At 53.3% G+C, this 17,370-nt stretch overlaps 1 protein-coding gene across 3 annotated transcripts in view; it reads left to right on the top strand.

Moving 5' to 3' along the window:
- The first annotated feature begins 989 nt into the window (after positions 1-989).
- Positions 990-17,370, top strand: part of SEPTIN5 (septin 5) — a 21,616-nt gene continuing 5,235 nt past the window's right edge. The window contains exons 1-9 of one of the 3 annotated variants that reach the window (XM_031057429.1): positions 990-1,019; positions 12,037-12,133; positions 12,652-12,738; positions 13,302-13,425; positions 13,530-13,664; positions 14,340-14,457; positions 14,768-14,869; positions 15,733-15,829; positions 17,048-17,183. In XM_031057429.1, coding sequence (XP_030913289.1) covers positions 1,005-1,019; positions 12,037-12,133; positions 12,652-12,738; positions 13,302-13,425; positions 13,530-13,664; positions 14,340-14,457; positions 14,768-14,869; positions 15,733-15,829; positions 17,048-17,183 — 911 coding nt within the window. In that variant the 5' untranslated portion in view covers positions 990-1,004. Of the gene's footprint in view, positions 1,020-7,548; positions 7,613-7,649; positions 7,744-12,036; positions 12,134-12,651; positions 12,739-13,301; positions 13,426-13,529; positions 13,665-14,339; positions 14,458-14,767; positions 14,870-15,732; positions 15,830-17,047; positions 17,184-17,370 lie in introns of those variants that run through there. The other 2 variants (XM_005421454.2, XM_031057428.1) reach the window with 2 other exon arrangements.

The raw sequence follows: 17,370 nt of genomic DNA, 5'->3' as shown, positions 1-17,370 counted from the left end.
AAATCCTGGTCCCCAGCTGCCTTGCTGCCCTTACCTTCTCTTCTTCATTCATGCAGCAAACTGCCAGACTCTGGATCTGCCTGGGTGGTGCCACAGCTGTGCTGGGACCTCCTTGGGCAGCCAGGGCTGTGATGCCCGTTGGGAACACCACACCTCACTGCCACCATGATCCAGCGTGGGCACCGGTGTGTGCCAGGCCCTGGCAAGCCCAGCCAGGCTGCAAATGGTGCAGGAGGCACTGACTGTTCCATGGCTGCAGTGCCTCAGCCTCGTGGCCTGTGAGCCTGGCACAGCTGGGTAACGCTGCATCCAGCTCTTGGTGGGCAGCCAGCAGTGGGCTGGCTTGGATCACAGGGGAGGGAGGCAGCTGCAAGCTCCTGGAATCTTCTGAAAGGCATTTCAAAGCTCCTTGCATGGAGCAGGCAGCAGTTTGGTTTTTACAGCCATGTGCAGAATAGAAGCTACCAAGCCCAGGCAGTGATGTGGAGCTGCTGGAAGTCTTGATGGTTTGCAATGGAGGGCTGTAAGCTCCATACTCTGCATGGTTTCAGGACATTGCCCATGGAGAGAGAACACAGGATGTCACAGGGTACAAGAGAACAGAATTGACAGATTGTCTCTGAAAGCTTCAGTCTGTACATCTCCTGTGAGGGGGAAACTGTGGGAAAGTTGTGGATCCCAGCAGGATAAGTTCTCTCTGTCAGGTGGAACTCATGTGTCTGTGCATCTCTGCAGGTCCTGGGGATGCTTGTGCAACCATCAGGGCTTGAGGTATCAGTTCTGCTTCCCAGAAAGCCACTTCTTCGTGGCAGGGGAGGACAGACGATCTTGTATGCTCAGTGAGGATCTCTTTGGATGCTTCATCTGGGCACACAATCCTCTCCTTCTCTGGGAGCTGAGATACAGATCTGTGTTAAATTACCCCAATTTCAACATTGCTCCATCTCTTCCTCAGGTTTCCTGCAGGAGGGTGTTATGATCTTTTTCTGAGAGCATCTCACACCATGGCTGAGAACCAGGTACGCTTCTTTAGGCCCTGCCCAAAAGGAGTGTTTGGCACCACTGCTCATAAATGGAGCTGTGCTGCAACCCCAGTCCAGCTGATTGCATATTCCTTCTGATTAGCTAATTGCTTCCAATTGCCAACAACATCACTCATTGAATTCACACTGTGATTTCTGTGTCACCTGGGGAAAGGGGGCAGGGTGCAGCTATGGGAGGGAAGGCTGTGTTTGCCAGGCTGAAAAGGACAAATGCTACTGCAATGAAGCACTCAAATCATCAAGCAGCTCATTCTGCTGTTCATATTGAACCAAGAACAACATCCTGGGGAGGAAGGGAGCAAAATTTCCTTCTGACTAATGCTGCTGGATTGTGCAGAGCTGCAGGGGAACTGCCAGCCAGAGAAACCATCAGGAGGAGAAAGGAAATGGAAAGGGAATCTAATTATCCATCTGCAAAGACAGATGCTGGTCCTGACACAGGGCCCAGCCCTGGGCAGGCTGATGTGGGCAGTGACGTTTGCAGACTGTTTTTATGGTGGGGCTGGGAAACAGGCTCCTGGGGGACCCCTGTGGGATAGCAGATGGTCCAGCACACATCCCAGCGAGCTGGGGCAGACTGGAAGGCACACAGCTGCTTTCTCCAGGAACACTGGCTTGTGCTGGGCTCCGAGGGACAGCCCTTCACAGCCAGGTACAGCTGTGTTGTGTGGAGATGGAGGTGGAGCAAGGCAGAGCTGTGCAAAGGGAGGAGGGTGAGTGCATGGCTCCCTCTCAGCAGGCTCATCTCTGTCAGGTGGGCTGGGCTGCAAGCCCAGGGGTGAGGGTGGGAAGGAAGGTGAAGGTCCCAGTGTGCCTCTGCTGCCTCAAGGTGCACAAGAACTCTGCTTCACATTACTGAGTGTGTGGAGGCATCTGACAGCAGGGAGGGAGGGTGTGTGGCTGAGTCCTTCATCAGGGACCTGCAGGAGACCCCCTAGGAAGGAGAAGGTGCCTCTACCTCTTTGTTCTGTGCAGCTTTTCAGGGTTATTGCTCACACAGTCTGAGGCCAGCTTTTGTCTCCTTGGGTGCCTCCCAGAACTGAAAGTTGCTATAGAGAGCTGCCTTTCCCCCCTTAATTAATGGAATTAAAAATTATTTGGCGAGCTGAGTGGGCTTATTCTCCTCTCTTGTGGGCATCAGCTACTCCTAAAGTTATGTTAATTGTAGGTGGAAGATAAAGGTTGGGAATTGTCCCAAGACAGTTGGCTTTCATTCTCCCAATAAGGTTTTTGGGAGCCTGCTGGGAGGACAGCAGGGTTAAGAAAGATCTCCTGGCCGACCTGGGAGTATCCATGAGATAGGTGAACTGGGAATGAATTAGGAGAATTTCTGCTTGAGTGGAGCATCTTTGTTGTCCACTACCTTGCTGTCCATGGTCTGTGCTCAGTGTGCTGTTTGCAGGTGTGGTGCCCCAGCCTGGACTGTCTTCCCCTGTGATGCCCTTGGATTAACTCCTGCTGGACCAGGCGTAGGGGTCTCACAATGCTCCTCTCTGGTTCAGGACTCAGCCTCTTTGGTAGACAGGCCTGATCCTGCATCCCTTACTCACGTGAGCAGTCGTCTCTATTGCAAGGGACTACTCGGTGAGTAAGGATCGCAGGATTGGGACCACTACCTGTAACTTAAACTGCACCTTCTGTAGGATCCTGTCCCAACATTTTCCTATTCATGTATGTTAACATGCACCAAGAACTTCCAAAACTGATGTTCTTGTCATTTGGATGGAGAGCCTGAGAGCTGGAAGAAGCAGTGCCTTTCCATTGCAGAGGATAAATCACCATTCTTTTCCATCCTTTTCACCAAACTGCTCTCAGCCCAGCCAGCTTCTGTGCCCCAGAGGAATGTGTACCTGTTTGTCTCCCAAACACTGTTGTTCCTGGCTTCCAAGGGCTGGCAGGGCTCTGCTCTACCTCTCCCTGGTGTTCCCAGCTGTAGCTTTGAGATGAGAGGTCGGGCATCTGTTTAAGTCTGATCTGTGCTGCAGAGCTGGAGGGTGAATCGGAGGGAGAGATGAGCAGCAGTAGTGCCGAGACTGCCGCAGACCTTCTTGCACCACCCGGCTTCTCCTTCTGTCTTAGCAAGCTAAATTTGGAACCCTCTGTCCTGTGCTAAGGAATGTGTTCGAAATGGGAGGAAGCAGCGAGGGTGGCAGGTGTGCCCTGTACGCTGATTTCCGTGCGGCCCTGGCCAGGGAAGCCGCCGGGGCTCTCCCCGCTCGGACCCGGCCCTTGCGTGCCCCGGCTTCTCCCTCGCGCGGAGCGCTCCGGTACCGCAGCGCGGCTCCTCCCGCGGACGCGAGCGGGCAGCGACCGAGGGGCTGCGGGGAGACATCCGGGCAGCGACCTAGGGGCTGACATCCAGCCAGCTCCACGTCTGCCCAGTTTGTTCTATCGCGCAGATTATCCTAAATGAGGAGCTGGGTGTGAGAAGCTCTGTGAACTCACTCCAGAGCAAGTCACGAGTTTAAACAAGCAGGAGGCAAATTACGGTCGTGGCTCCTTTTTAAGAGCTGGAAGTGGAGGCATGGCATGAGTCACACAGTGCTTCTTGGGAAGCACGAGGCACTTCAAGAGGAAGCAGGGAGCATAAATACCTTTGAAACAGAATTTGATACATTTCTGGAGGGATTATGTGCCAAAGCAGCAGTGATCCTTGAGCGGAAATTAAAAGTTTGACCTGTGGATAGGTAAAAGAAAACATGAGATCTGGCTGCTGAGCAGATTATGCTTGTGGCACTGAACATACAGAGGATTAATTCTGTGCTTTTGGATTTCTGCATTCCTTGTCTGGTATCTTGCTTTTTCCTGATCATCACAGCATGAAACCTGGCTAAAGAGTCAGGGCTCTGATGCTCCCAGAAACCACTTAGATGGAGCCTTGCTTGCAAGTTTGAATTTAAATTATTCATCAGAGTTTAGATCAGCAAGGCTTTTTTCCCTTGGATCAGGTCAGCAGGAGCCTCAGGGTGAGTATGCAGCTCTGCTGGTGATGGAGCAGCAGAGTTCAGACCTTGCAAATACCCGTGAGATTCATCTGTCTGAAGTCAGCACTGATGCTCATTGTAGTGGGAGAAGAGGCAGCAGGAGAAGAAGGTGGTAACTGAGCCCTAGAGGTTCCCAGCTATGCACCTGCATGGAGGATATTGGCTGTTCCTCATCCTCCATTGCCCTGGTCCAAGCTGGGAATGGCTTTGCTGCCTGCTGCTGCTCCTGTTCAGCTTGAGCAAACAGCTTCTCTGGAACTGCTCTTCCCTTCATCCTAGAAAACAGCCAGAAAGAAAACTTCCCTTCTGTGGGGAATACTGAAAATAGCTTAGTTGCTTCAGAGGAAGAAACATAAATGCTGTTATTACATGACTGTGTGACCCTGCCAAGCCATGGATAAGCAGTTTCACCACTCTTCCATGCAGGCCAGGCTGGCTGGGTGCATCCCTGGTGGGACCCTGTTGCCTGCTCTAGAGCGTCTGTCTGGATCAGGCTGAAGATTTTTCCTTCCATGACATGCTCCAAGGATGGAGCCTGAGCGCTGCAGTCCCTAAGCCCCAGCATCTCTGCCAGGAAATAGCTCCCCTGCAGGTGGAGGGAGGACGTCTCTGCTGTCACAGTTTGACAAAGAGCTGGTCTATGAGGTGGGAAGGACTTGGTGCACCCCAAGTCTGTGTTGCCTTTGCTGACTGTTTGGCAGGTTGGGGCTGGGCAGGTTGGGGTTGTCTGCTCTGACACTCAGAAACCTGGATCCTGCAGCCAGTTTGACTCCTGAGCTGCTGCTGTGAGCACCTGCCTGGAGAGGAGCCTAGAGGTGCCAGTGGAAGTAAACACTTTGGATTTACTCTAGGTCTTGGAAATGCCAAGTTTTTCCCTGCTGAGCTCTGCTGCATGCTTCACGAGATGTCCTCTGTTTTTTTTCTTTTAAGGGTGGTGTACATCAGATTTTTTGTTGGAGGAGCAGGCCAGGAATTACACTGGGCATTTTTCTAAGTCTATGTCTTTGGGAAGTTTGGACACAGCCAGCCTGAGCCAACAGCTCTGGGTGTGCCACGCGGCACATCTGAGGGACACAAGGGAGTCATTTATGGTTTGGTGACTCTGAGGATGCCAGATGAGCATCTCTCCTGTCTCTAGGAGGGGCAGGAGAGGCTGAGACCAGTTGAATTTCCTTCAGCATTTTGGAAGCCATAGCATTGGCCACTCAGTCTTATGATCTCTGTAGCCAAGACGTACTCTTCTGTTTCTTTTCCTGATCTGTTCTCTGAGTTGTCAGGCATGGCCTTCTGACTGGAATTCCTCCCTGGCTGCCAGTCCTGAGAGCATGTGTGATGTGTGAGAGCTCAAGGCACTCAGGAGACAGTCGTTCCTTGTTCCTCTCTGCACTGTCAGCACAGATCCTGGGGCCATGAACAACACTGTGGTTTTGTCGCAACCAAATTGTTGTTGACTTAATCTGTGATCCCAGCCCAAAAGAATGTTCTGATTTGGTGCAGTGGGCTGGTGGGGACACAGCATGTCTCCATGTGCCTTTGGAAGATGCTTGTGGTTGGTGGCCATGTGGCCTGTGGTTCTCAGACAAGAGTTTTCCAAGCCATGAGAATTCATTGGAGTTGGAGAGGGTTTGCTTGCAGCTATTGTGGTTTATGATGTGGAAGGACTGGTGAAACCTCCTGTTATCTTAAGGTTTGGATGTACCTTGGGTGTGCCACAAGCCATTGCTCTTGCTGCCCAGAGCAGGCAGCGTGGTGCTGTCACTGCTCCTCAGTCATGTGCCTGTTCCAGACCCTGGTGGAAGAGTGCTCCAGTCCTGGAAAGCGAGGATTAGGTGAATCTGGGAGGAAGAAGAGGTGTCATGAGCATGGCCTGACCTACCACTGAGCAGGGAGACCAATGCAGGGCTGTCAGCTCCCTGGGGAATGGAGCAATGCAGCAGAGGGAGGGCAGAGCTGCCAAACAGGGACGTGTTCTGAGCAGTGGCAATTCCTGCCACACCTGGATCTCAGTCCAGGCCTTCTGCTTGACTGCCACCCACAGAAACAACTGGGAACAAAACTCAGTGGGTGTAATTAAGGATGCTGCTGGCAGAGTAGGGTGGTTTGGAGAAGGGTTTCATGCGTGTGGTATGACAGCTGTTGTATGGCAGGGGTTTTCCTGCTCTAGGAGTGTTTCCCAGTTCTCTTCCATTTGTTTGTATCAGCCTCTAGGACCTTGTGCCTGTGACTTCTGACATCATCCTCCATCAGCTTATAGGATGGCAGTGTAGATAAAACACTGGGGGGTTCCCCTCTTCTTTCATTTGCACACTCACAGCTGCTCCCAGACTTGAGGCCACTGGACCTTATAGTGACTCAGTACCTTATAACAGACCCTGGTGTCAGCCAGACTTGGGGTATATGGTGGAGGCCCTGGGTTGTGGCCCAAGGTGACCAGGGCAGGCGTTGCTGCTCTGGCACTCTGTGGAGTCACTGCTGGAGTCCTGCAGACCCCAGAGAAGCAGCAGGAGCTCTGGCTGAGAGCAAGGCAGGAGTATGGCTGCAGCCTGTGTCCTTCCCATTGGTGAGCAGAATGCTGCTCAGGAACCCGTGAGGCAAGGGACAGGTTCCTCCAGCACCACCAGTGCTGTCATCTCCTGTCACTTGATTATACATGCTGTGGTATTGTCACTTCATTATACAGACTGTGGTATTAACCCCCCGCTTTCCAGAATGGTGTGATATATGAAATTAGGAGCTTTTGTCTGCTTAGTATGAATTCCTGTTCAGTTTCTATGGCTGCACAGAAAAGCTGGAAGGCATATTTTATAGAGAGGTTCAGAACCCAGATGTGAGATTTGAATAACTTTTTTGGTGTGCTGGGCTGTTGTTGGGTTGGGTTCATCTGCTTAATGAACACACAGATGCTTCCTTATTCTGAAACGCCTTCAGAGCTTGAATGGTTGCTGTAAGATCCAGAATGCATCTGCTGCTATTCCAGTTGGATTCAGAGATGAGGCTGCAAGAGAGCCTGGACTAGACAAGAGATGAGCCTGCACCACGTGGGGACAGAGCCACGTCAACCAGGACTGCGATCTGGGGGTTATGTTTGAGCCCTGCTTTTGGGGGGCTTTGTGGACCCTTGAGACCTCCACCCACACAACCAGAAGCAGCACTTTTTTGCAGAGAGCAGGTTTCCTCCAGCAAACCTTTGTCTGGGCTGCATCAGGCAGGGTATGTAAGAAATCGTGCAGCTGAATAGGCCCATCTGTCACGGGGAGTCAGGCTGATGGCAGGGACAGCATCCGGTACGTGCGCAGCCTCTCCGCGGGACACTGGCGGGGCAGAGACGTCGCCTCTGGCCTGCGGCCGCGGTGGCCTTTGTCCTGTCCTCGCTGGCAGGCTCCTCCCGCGGCACAGGCGGAGGCAGGAAATCCCGGGCAGCTGCCTGGGAGCCTCCTCGCCTTTCCTCGCCTCTCCTCGGCTCTCCTCCTCGGCACCGAGGCGAGCCGAGCCAGCCCTGCGTGTGTGTGCACGCGGGGGGGGTTAGTGGAGCGGCTGCTGTCTCCCCGGACGCAGGCACAGCGAAGCCACCCGGGCAAGCTGAAGGTACAGGGATGTATTTATAGCACTGCGCGATCCGGGGAGCAGCGGGGACAGGAGGGGGGAGGATGGTGCCCGAGAAGACGCGCGCAGCACAAGATGAGACCTCTGAGGAGCAGAGGAGCGGGAAGCCGCCGGTAAGGGAGGGACGGCGGGCACAGAAAGGAGGGGAGCAGCCCCGAGGGCAGCGGGGAGATGCGCGGCGCTTTTGTGCGGTTATCGATGCAGTGATTCCCTGCCTGAATGGCGTGTGCGTGCATTGGGGGGGGGCTCAGGGCAGCAGCGCTATGTATGCCCACACGGACTCCGATTTGTGTTAATTAACAGTGTTAATGCTGTGCTTTGCTGGCCGCGTTCCTTCTCTTCAGCAAATGCTAGTGGCCGAGTGGTTTTGCCGATTCTCCTGTGCTCAGCCCCAGGCCCGAGGAGCAGATGTCCGTGGCAGATGCCTCGGGGGCTGTTTGTGTTATAAATTTATGCAGCTTTCTGCAATGAAAGGGAGCAAATGTTCTGCCTCTCCTCCAGGGCTGGGCTGTGCTGTGCTGGTCCGTGCAGACGCGGATGTGGCGGCCGTGCCTGGCCGGAGGGGACAGGCTGGAGGAAGGGCTGCCTGGGAGGGGGCTGGATGGCTTGTGCTGAAGGCTGTGACACCGAGAGGGCCCCTTCCCCCTGAAGAAGCAGAGGCACCAGGGTCTTAGCACAGCTCCGTCATTTCTGCTCCAGGCCTTGACACGGATTATTCTTCAAATTTGCTGTGGTCCCATAATGTTTAATTTTAGCCCTTTTGAATATACCCAGCAAGGCCCCTTTTATCCCCAGGCTGAATGAAGTCACGTGAGATCTGGGTTGGTTTAAACCGCACATCCAGCAGAGAGGTGAGGGAAGGACAGCAGTGATGGAGGCTGTACTCTGCCGGCGAGGTGCAGACAGCCCTGTGAACACCTCAGTACCAGGATAGCTTCTCTTCTGTGCAACATATCCTGGGTGTTTCTATGCCCTTAACATGAAGAGGGCTTGAGCCCACCCAGGGCTTTTTTGCTTGGCTTGAACTCCCAGAGAGAGCACTGGCTGCCAGGGGAGCCCTGACCACCTCGATCGGGTGTTAGAGGATGTGAGGATGTGACATTGCTGTAATGTCTAGTGAACCAGCAAGCGGGTGCCAAGGGAGAGTTTTTCTTGGCCTGGGGTGCTTTGGTCTGCGACAGGGTCCCAAAGATTGGCCACAGCTCTTAGTGGCCTCTGTGGTGGTGTGTGGGGCATGTTCCCAGGCACATGGTTGTGGGATGCCAGCGGGAACAAAGGCAGCAGCATGGAGCAGGCAGTGGGAGAGGGGCTCCTTGTGCCAGAGTGCTGCTGGCTTGGCTGGCCAAGGCCCTTTCCTGACAGCTGGAGCTGGCAAGGGAAGCGCAGTGCAGGAACCAGCTGTCCTGGCTTTTGTCAGCTTGATGGGACCTGGCTTGTGAGGGTCAAGAGCACAAGGCTGTGATGCATTTAGGAACTCCCTCCATCCAAGCCTCTCATCTAATTAATGGATTTTAGCTTTTCATAACCAAGAAAGCCCCCTGTCTCTGGCAGTAGCCCTCCCAGCCTCTCCACCCCATGCAGGCTTGCTCTGCAGGTAGTACCTGGAGGTGGTGAGTGGTGTAGAGCTTTGAGCAAGGCACACACCAGGCACACACACCAGCACATGGGCTTCTTAAGTGCCATGTTGATGTTGCCATGCTGGTAGAGGTGGTGGTACATGCCTGTCATAGTGCCTGAATATGACAGGGATAGGAGCACACACTGAATGTCTTGAAGTGAAGGTGAAGAACCACAAGTCAAGGCTGATGCAGAGACCACTCTGAGAGAGGGCTGTTATAAGAAGGGGATGCCTCCTCACAACTCACCTTGGGTCTCTTGCCTTCACCCTTGACAGGGCCCTGCAGTGTGTCCATGGCTGGTCAGAAGGATACATGGCTGGGGACAGGGTTTTTCCCCTCCCAGGTCTGGCTGTCTCCCATGGTGAGGGAAACTCTTCTGTTGGTATTGCACTCAGCACTGACCTTCCCTTCTGTAAGGGAAATGACTTCATGGGTAAAGGGCAGTGTCCCTGCACCAGCTGGGATTTGCTCATTTTGAATATCGTGATTCCATGGAGCTATAGGGAGGCAACCAGAAGTAGAGCAAATCCATGGGCTGAACAGAAATGAGAGATCAGGTTCAGCCAGTTACACCTGGCAGAAGTAAGTGGAGTTGCACCAGAGCACAGCTCCCCAGTGTCTCCATTGTCAGCCCTTAGTCATCTAGGTTAAAACCCAAGCAAAACAAGAGAAACACACCCCAAGCCTCAGCCATGGTTTCATTAGCACATTACTAGTACTATTTCACATGTCAGGTCACTGGAGAGAGCAGGTGATCGTTGTCTCTCCAAAGTCTGGTAAAGATCAGGGTAGGAGAAGCACAAAAGGGAAGTATGTTGTATATTTGTGGTGCTTGCTGGGAAGCACTGGACCTTTTACTGTGAGGAGCTGGCTGTTACGTGTCCACTTTGGCTGTGCTCGTGGATGTGTTGGACCAGGAAATGAAGGAGCTGGGAGACAGCTCTGGGGCTGAGACAGAGGCTGGAAGCAAAACCTTCTTTCTTGTTTTTGTGACCTTGCCATTATCACATTTCTCACTCTGCTTTGCACACCTCGTTGCCCTTTGCTGAGCCCTCTGGGTGGCAGTTTGTGGTGTCCCCCAGGCAGGCATTGCCCTGCTGCTTGCAGCTCATCAGAGCTGCCATCACTCATCACCCGGGGTCCTGCTGCTGCTCGATGCTCAGGATGTCACTGCCTCTTAGATCAGCCATTACAGCTGCAGTGGAGCACTTTGGGCACTCTCTAATTCTCCCCATTTCTCTAATTTAGTTTTCTCTGTCCTTTCCTGCCTTTCTGGATTGTGGGGTGGTGAAACAACATTGCTTCAGCTATGGGAGGTGAGGGAGATCAGAACCCGCAATCACTCAGGGCTAAAATGGCCAAGTTTCAGATCCATCCAAACCTCAATTGCTGGAAGGCAGTGACAATGCTAAAGGACAGAGTCCTTGGGCCACTATGGCCATCAGCCACATCTGTTCCATCTCAGTGGGCAGCTCCAGAGCAGCCCTAAGTTGGGAGGAGGAGACTCTCTGTCTTCCCTGCTCAGTGTCCCCAGTGGAACTTTGCAGTCTGTCAGACTGAGGGTGCCCAGGGATTCTCACACAGGTGGACATGCAGCTGTAGAGAGCTGCTTGGGAGTGACATTGCCCGCCTGCAGTGTGGAAATAGATGCAAGTCAGCATTGCCCTAAGCTTGGCACAAAATGTGGATCATATTTTGTATTTCTTTGAGTGTGTGGCCCAGGAATGGAGATAGTTAAACTTAGGAACAGAGGTGCTCCCTGCTGTGCTTGGAGAATGGGTGGGGACAGTCATGTGCTTGAAGGCATCCATGGAATAGGAGCTAGGGCCAGTTTTGAGGAACTCCTGGCTCCTTGGATGTGTCTGTGGTGTGAATACCAGTGGTATGATTATATTCAGTGAAATGCAGAGTCTATCGTGTCTCTAGCTCAGGCATTTGTGAATGGCTTAGTGTGCTTGTACAGAGTATGCTGTGCTTGTGAGGTGCCTGTGGATTTTGTGCTGTGAGGGAGCGCTCAGGGACAAGGGGCTCTGTCTTGGGGGTGGTTGGGTGGTAGGTAACACTCCAGTAATACTAAAAGTAATATCTTCACCAAAATCATCTTAGTTTTATTATCAATATTTCCACATCCTTCCACTTCCCATGCTCCTTGAACTTTGGTCTCTTCAGAAATAACACAAGAGATTACTCAGGATTTCCTCTTATTCAGCCAGGAGTGGCTGTGACACAGCAAGAAATAATCCCCTCTCAGGTCAAGCAGAAGCTGAGCCACTCTACCTTCCTCTAGACATGGCTCAGGACTGTGCAAGCCCCGGGGTGCTAATTACAGAGCTCTCCATCATGTAGCACACGTGCCTCTGGAGGGAGGGATGTGGAAATGACCTGGGGAGAAGTGGCATTTGGTGACCCTGCTGTGAAGGGAGCCTGTGAGTGTGCAGATGAGGCAGAGTTAGGAAGGCTGTCTGTCAGCAGCCTGGATGTGCTCTCTGGTGGGAATGGTGGGATGTGCTTTTTCCCTTGTGCTCTCCATGCTGGGAAGCTGCTGGGAGAGCAGCCAAGCAGGGCTGTGGCTGGGACATGTCCTTTTGTGCCCACCTGTGGGAAGGGCCAAGTCCCTAAGCGTGTGTGCCTTGTCCTGCACTGCTGCCAGGACAGGGACCCACCTCTCCTCCAGCCCTTGGCAAAAAGCCCCAGGGGCTTTTTGAGTCCCACTCCCTGTCACTGTGTGAGGCTCAAGCAGAAGGGGTGGCACACTCTGACCTGCTGCCATCCACCTCTGCCCCACAGGACCATGAGAAGCAGTACGTGGGCTTTGCCACTCTGCCCAACCAGGTGCACCGGAAATCCGTGAAGAAGGGCTTCGACTTCACCCTGATGGTTGCAGGTGAGACTGCCCGTGGGTGGAGGTGGCTGGGCCACACAGTGGGGACGTGGAGGGAACCAGCTCTCCTCACTTCCCTTAGGTGCTCCCATAGCACCTGGACCCTCCCCTCGCTCTGTTCTGGTCTTTGTCTCAGGCCTTGCTTTGCTCCCCAGCCTGTGGCAGTTCCCCCAGCAGGAACAGGCCCCTCCTGACCCCTCATAACCCCCTTGAGCAAGCTTTTCCTCCAACAGTGACTGCTCTGGGTGGTGAAGGCAGGGCTGAACAGGGACCGAGGGAGAGGAAGGAGATGAAGAATGGGGGAGCTGGGAGATCACATTTTTACAAGGATTGAGCCATCTTGCAGCAAAAGTCTTTCCACTACTGGAAAAACGTAGTGCCAATAAACAGCTCCTGACAGCTTGTCTCTTTTACTTCCTCTGGCTCAGGATTCAAAGCCTTGTTCAAAGTTTCATTTGTAAGTCAATTAGTGGGTCATGTTGCTTGCTTATTCCTCCTCCCCTTTGTGCTCTGTCAATTAGGAGAGTCGGGCCTGGGCAAATCCACACTGGTGAATAGCCTGTTCCTGACAGACCTCTACAAAGACAGAAAGCTCCTCAATGCAGAGGGTAAGCTGGGGGCAAAGCAGGGTGAATGGGACTGTCCTGAGGACTAGCACTTTGGTTCCTTGCTTCAGCAGTGGCTACAAGCTTGGCTGGATCCCAGCCCTCTTGTTTGGCTCTGCTCTCCTTTGTGTCTGCTAAGGCACTAGAATTGAGCAAAAACAGTTTGGCTGTAGGGCTCTTCCCTTTGAAGGGAAGATGAAGCTGCAGAGCAGCTGTTTGGGATGAGCTATTGGGGATGAGATGTTTGGGATGAGATATTGAGATTTGTCTTTTGTTCTTGAATGCTGCAGTATGGTAGGGATTCCCCTTCCCCAGTGACTGGACAAAATGCTCAGAACAGCTGGGCTACAGGCACCTCAGAGGTTTGTGTGTCTTCTTGGAGTCTGTCTGCCTGCTGCTGGCCCCTGCAGTACCACCCCCCTGAGGCTCCATAGAGCATGATCTGGGGTTTTTGAAACCTGTGTTACTCTTTATGTTCAGTGGTAAAAAGGAGCTGGTTTGTCATGGGTGTAGTGGGGACCCCCAGCATTACTGTCTTTCTTTAACTCACATGCTCCTGTTCAAAGAGAGGATTAACCAGACAGTGGAGATCATCAAGCACACAGTGGACATTGAGGAGAAGGGTGTCAAGCTGAAGCTGACCATAGTGGACACACCAGGCTTTGGAGATGCTGTTAACAACACTGAGTGGTGAGCAGGGCACTGCTGCCTTCCTTTTAGTCCTTGACCTCACAGTCACTAGGAGGCAGGAGACACTCCTGATGATTTTGTTTTGATTGAATTGCCCTTCCCAGCTGGAAGCCCATCACTGACTACATTGACCAGCAGTTTGAGCAGTATTTCCGTGATGAGAGTGGCCTGAACCGGAAGAACATCCAGGACAACCGAGTGCATTGCTGCCTCTACTTCATCTCCCCCTTTGGGCACGGGTGAGAGCCCACACTCCAGGCCTGGGGGGTGACTCAGTGCAGAGGGAAGACCCTTGTGCCCCAGGATTGCCCTGTAGCAGCTTGTACACTGCCAGGGCTGTTTGCACAGAAGAGGAACTGTCTGGATGTTCTCCCTCTGCTAAGCATCACAGCATTCCCTTCCCCTCACTGGCAGGACAGACAACCTGTAAACAGACAGAGCAGATTTCCCTCAGGCCTTACAGCCTGATTTGAAAATCAGGAGAAATAATGCCATGCAGACTTGTATGTTCCTATCTAGCTAAGCTGGACTGATGTGTAGGAAAGGGAGTTTTAAGCTGCCTTCAGCCCCTGCCCCTTGCTGGCTCATGTGTCAGCCTGGCCTGGTGCAGCTGAAGGGGCTGTGGTGGCTGCCTGTGGTACAGGACAGCTGGAGGGAGACCCCAGGCTGCGACCTGGGCAGTATTTGGCTTGCAAGGGAGCAGATACCCAGCCAGTGTCTGTATGAGACACTCAGCAGCTAAACCTGGGGAGAGCTTTCCTGGAGGTACAGCCCTAGCTGAGGGCTGTCCCAGTGCTGCTGCAGGCTCTTGTGACAGTGCTGTCCTTTTCCCTTTGTGCTGGGTGGGTGAGAGAGGCTGGAGGGGGAGCTGCCCAGTGTGTCCTTGCTCACAGTGTCCCTCATCCCTGTTGCAGGCTGAGGCCTGTGGATGTTGAGTTCATGAAGGCTCTGCATGAGAAGGTGAACATTGTGCCCCTGATTGCCAAAGCCGACTGCCTGATCCCCTCTGAGATCCGGAAGCTGAAGGAGAGGGTGAGATGCTCCTTCTGTACAGAGTTATACCTGAAGTAGGGGCAGGGATGAGCTGAGGAGGGAGGGCAGATAGACATATATGTATTTATGTGTCTGTACAGCATGTTTGTGTGTATACATACACATATACACAGTATCTGCACATACAGCTGCAGCTGTCCTCTGCTCTCAGCAGAGAGGCTGACTGTAGAAGAAACATCAAATCCTTTTGCCATCTGTAGGCTATAGCAAACCATGGTAGCACAAGTAGAATAAAGCCAGCATTTCTGTATTGTTCAGTTTTGCATCCTTTTGTCTTGCATGGACATAGATCCGGGAAGAGATCGACAAATTTGGCATTAAAGTGTATCAGTTTCCTGAGTGTGACTCTGATGAAGATGAGGAGTTCAAGCAGCAAGACAGAGAGCTGAAGGTAAGGAATCTGGTCAGCAGGATCTGGGGAATCAGGCTCATGGATATGTGGGTCAGTCCAGAAGGAGCCAGAGCTGCCCTGCTTGTGCTGAAGGCCTGTGCTACTGCTACCCAGGGAAGAGCCTTGGCTCATGTGGCAGATGGCCTGGAGAAGGTGCTGATGTCCTTGCTGGTGCCATGAGGTCACGTGTGGCATGAACTCACAGCCCTTCTGCTCTCCCTCCAGGCACTGTCAGTCTTTCCTCCATCTGCCCCAGCCTGTGTGTTTAAGGTGAAGGCTGGGTACAGCAGTTCTGAGCCCCTGTTTGTGGGTGATGCCATCAGCAAGGAGGAGAGATTTGTGAGTGATTAGGCACCACTGTGACACATTAGTTGCACTGGGGGACACAACACGATCATAGAGGCATATCTGGAGGCCCCAGCAGCACACTCCTCACGACCTCCCAAGCCTGTGTGTGCATGCAGTATGGCCTTGTTTCTCCTGTCAGAGGGGGGCAATGGGCTTTGACTCCCTCCTCAGCAGAGAGGAATTCCTGCTCTTGGCATTCATTGTCCCACTTGCTTGGTGTCCCAGCCTCTTTGTTCTGGCTTCCTTGTAGAGCTTCCCCTTAATGAAGGGATGCAGGCACCTGCAGTAACACAGCTTCCCTCAGGACAGCTGAGCTCAGGCTGGGAACCAGGCTGCCTGTAGATCCCAGTGCTTTAGGCTTTTCTCTGCAACTGGGTTGTGGCACCCTGCTCTGTGGCACATGTGGATGTCCTTTCCTACCAGCACCTTCCTCCTGCTGTTCTGCTGTGTCTGAGCTTGGCCCCTGGAGCAGGGATCCGTGGGCTGAGCTGGGCTCACAGTGCCTCTCGTTCCAGGAGAGCGCTCCCTTCGCCGTCATCGGCAGCAACACCGTGGTGGAGGCCAAAGGCCAGCGGGTCCGGGGACGGCTCTACCCCTGGGGCATTGTGGAAGGTAAGCATGGAGCCTGGGAGCACTGGGAGGAGGGACAAGGACAGACAGGCATTCCAGCAGGGATGGCAGGGGAGAGCTGGGACTGTCTGTGCCACTTTTGGCACGTGGCAGGGGACAAGGTAGGGTAGAGACAGAGGCACTGGGACTGGCTCAGGAGGTCTGTGTTGCTGGGAGTGTATCAGTAACCCTCCCATTGCAGACTGAGGGAGAGAGGCTCCAGTGTGAATGGATGAATGCCTAAGCTTTAATGTGCACTAGGACGTGGCTTCTCATTAAGCAGGGCAGGCTGGGCATTTCCTTTTTATTTTCTGGGGAGAAGTTGTTGCCCTCAGCCAAACAATCAGAAACCCTCATGCACTCCCTCTGCTGCTGCTCCTGTAAGTGCTGGAATTGCTGGGCTGGAGGCTGTGCTGATGCACAGTGTTTTTCTCCAACTTTCTTTCCTCCTAAAGGGAGAAATTCCATAAAGCACTTTGGCAGAATAACCCTGGAATGGTTTTTGCTGGTTTGTTGCTTTAAGACCTTGCAGCTTTAAATCCCAAAAGCTTGTGTTTGCACTCATGGCCTGGTGCTGGCTGCTTAAGCTGCTCAGCTGTTGGCTCTGCTCCCTCAATGGCTCCAGAGGGGGCTGTGCCTGTTAGGATGCTGGCATTTGGCAGTGGGATCAACTTTGTGAACCCCTGTGCCTGATACAGCTGGCTTTCCCCAGCCCTGGAGATCATCACAGGAGCACAGTGCTTCCCACAGCTCTGTCTGGAGCCAGGCTCCCCATGGCAGCAGCAGCTCTTTCAGCTCTCCATTGCCTTCTCTTGGCGTTGCCCCTCAGGGGCTGATTTTGTCTACAGGGGCCTTTTGATAAGTCCTAAATTCTGATCAGACAAGCAATTTACCTTCAGCACCAGCTTCGCTCACTGTGGTTCATCCCAGTGACATCCCATTACATGGGATCCTCTCTCAGGGCTCTGCTGTATGTGCTTCATCAATCCTTTTACACAGAAAAGGTCCTGGGAACGTGGGGCATTCAGCAGCCTGGCCTCAGTGTTGAGAAGTGCAGAGCCCCATTGAGGCCTGTGCCAGGGCAGTGGCAGGGGACGATGAGGAAGGAGCCCTGGGGTGGGGTTTTAGTGCAGTCTGTGTGTCCAGGAGCTGAGAAGGGGCCCCCTGGAGAGGCCTGGTGAGATGTGATATCCAAGCACTCTCCCGTTGTTGGTTCCCCAGTGGAAAACCAGGCACACTGCGACTTCGTGAAGCTGCGGAACATGCTGATCCGGACACACATGCACGACCTGAAGGACGTCACTTGTGATGTCCACTACGAGAACTACCGAGCTCAGTGCATCCAGCAAATGACCAGGTGGGTCCCCACCTCTGGTGGGAGGGGTCTGCCACCCTCTGTGGAGCTGGGGTTGCTCTCACAACAGCCCGTTGGTCAGGAGGCTGTGGATCTGCTGGGGACTTGCTGGGCTGCAGCCTTCAGGAATGGCACTGGGAACTAAAATAGCAAATCCAAGCATGTTTCCCACAGCCTGAACCCAAGGCAG

The sequence above is a fragment of the Geospiza fortis genome, unplaced genomic scaffold (assembly GCF_000277835.1).
Source record: "Geospiza fortis unplaced genomic scaffold, GeoFor_1.0 scaffold408, whole genome shotgun sequence".
Lineage (NCBI taxonomy): Eukaryota > Metazoa > Chordata > Aves > Passeriformes > Thraupidae > Geospiza > Geospiza fortis.
Note: the sequence above shows the minus strand (reverse complement) of the source record. Positions and strands in the feature narration are given on the sequence as shown.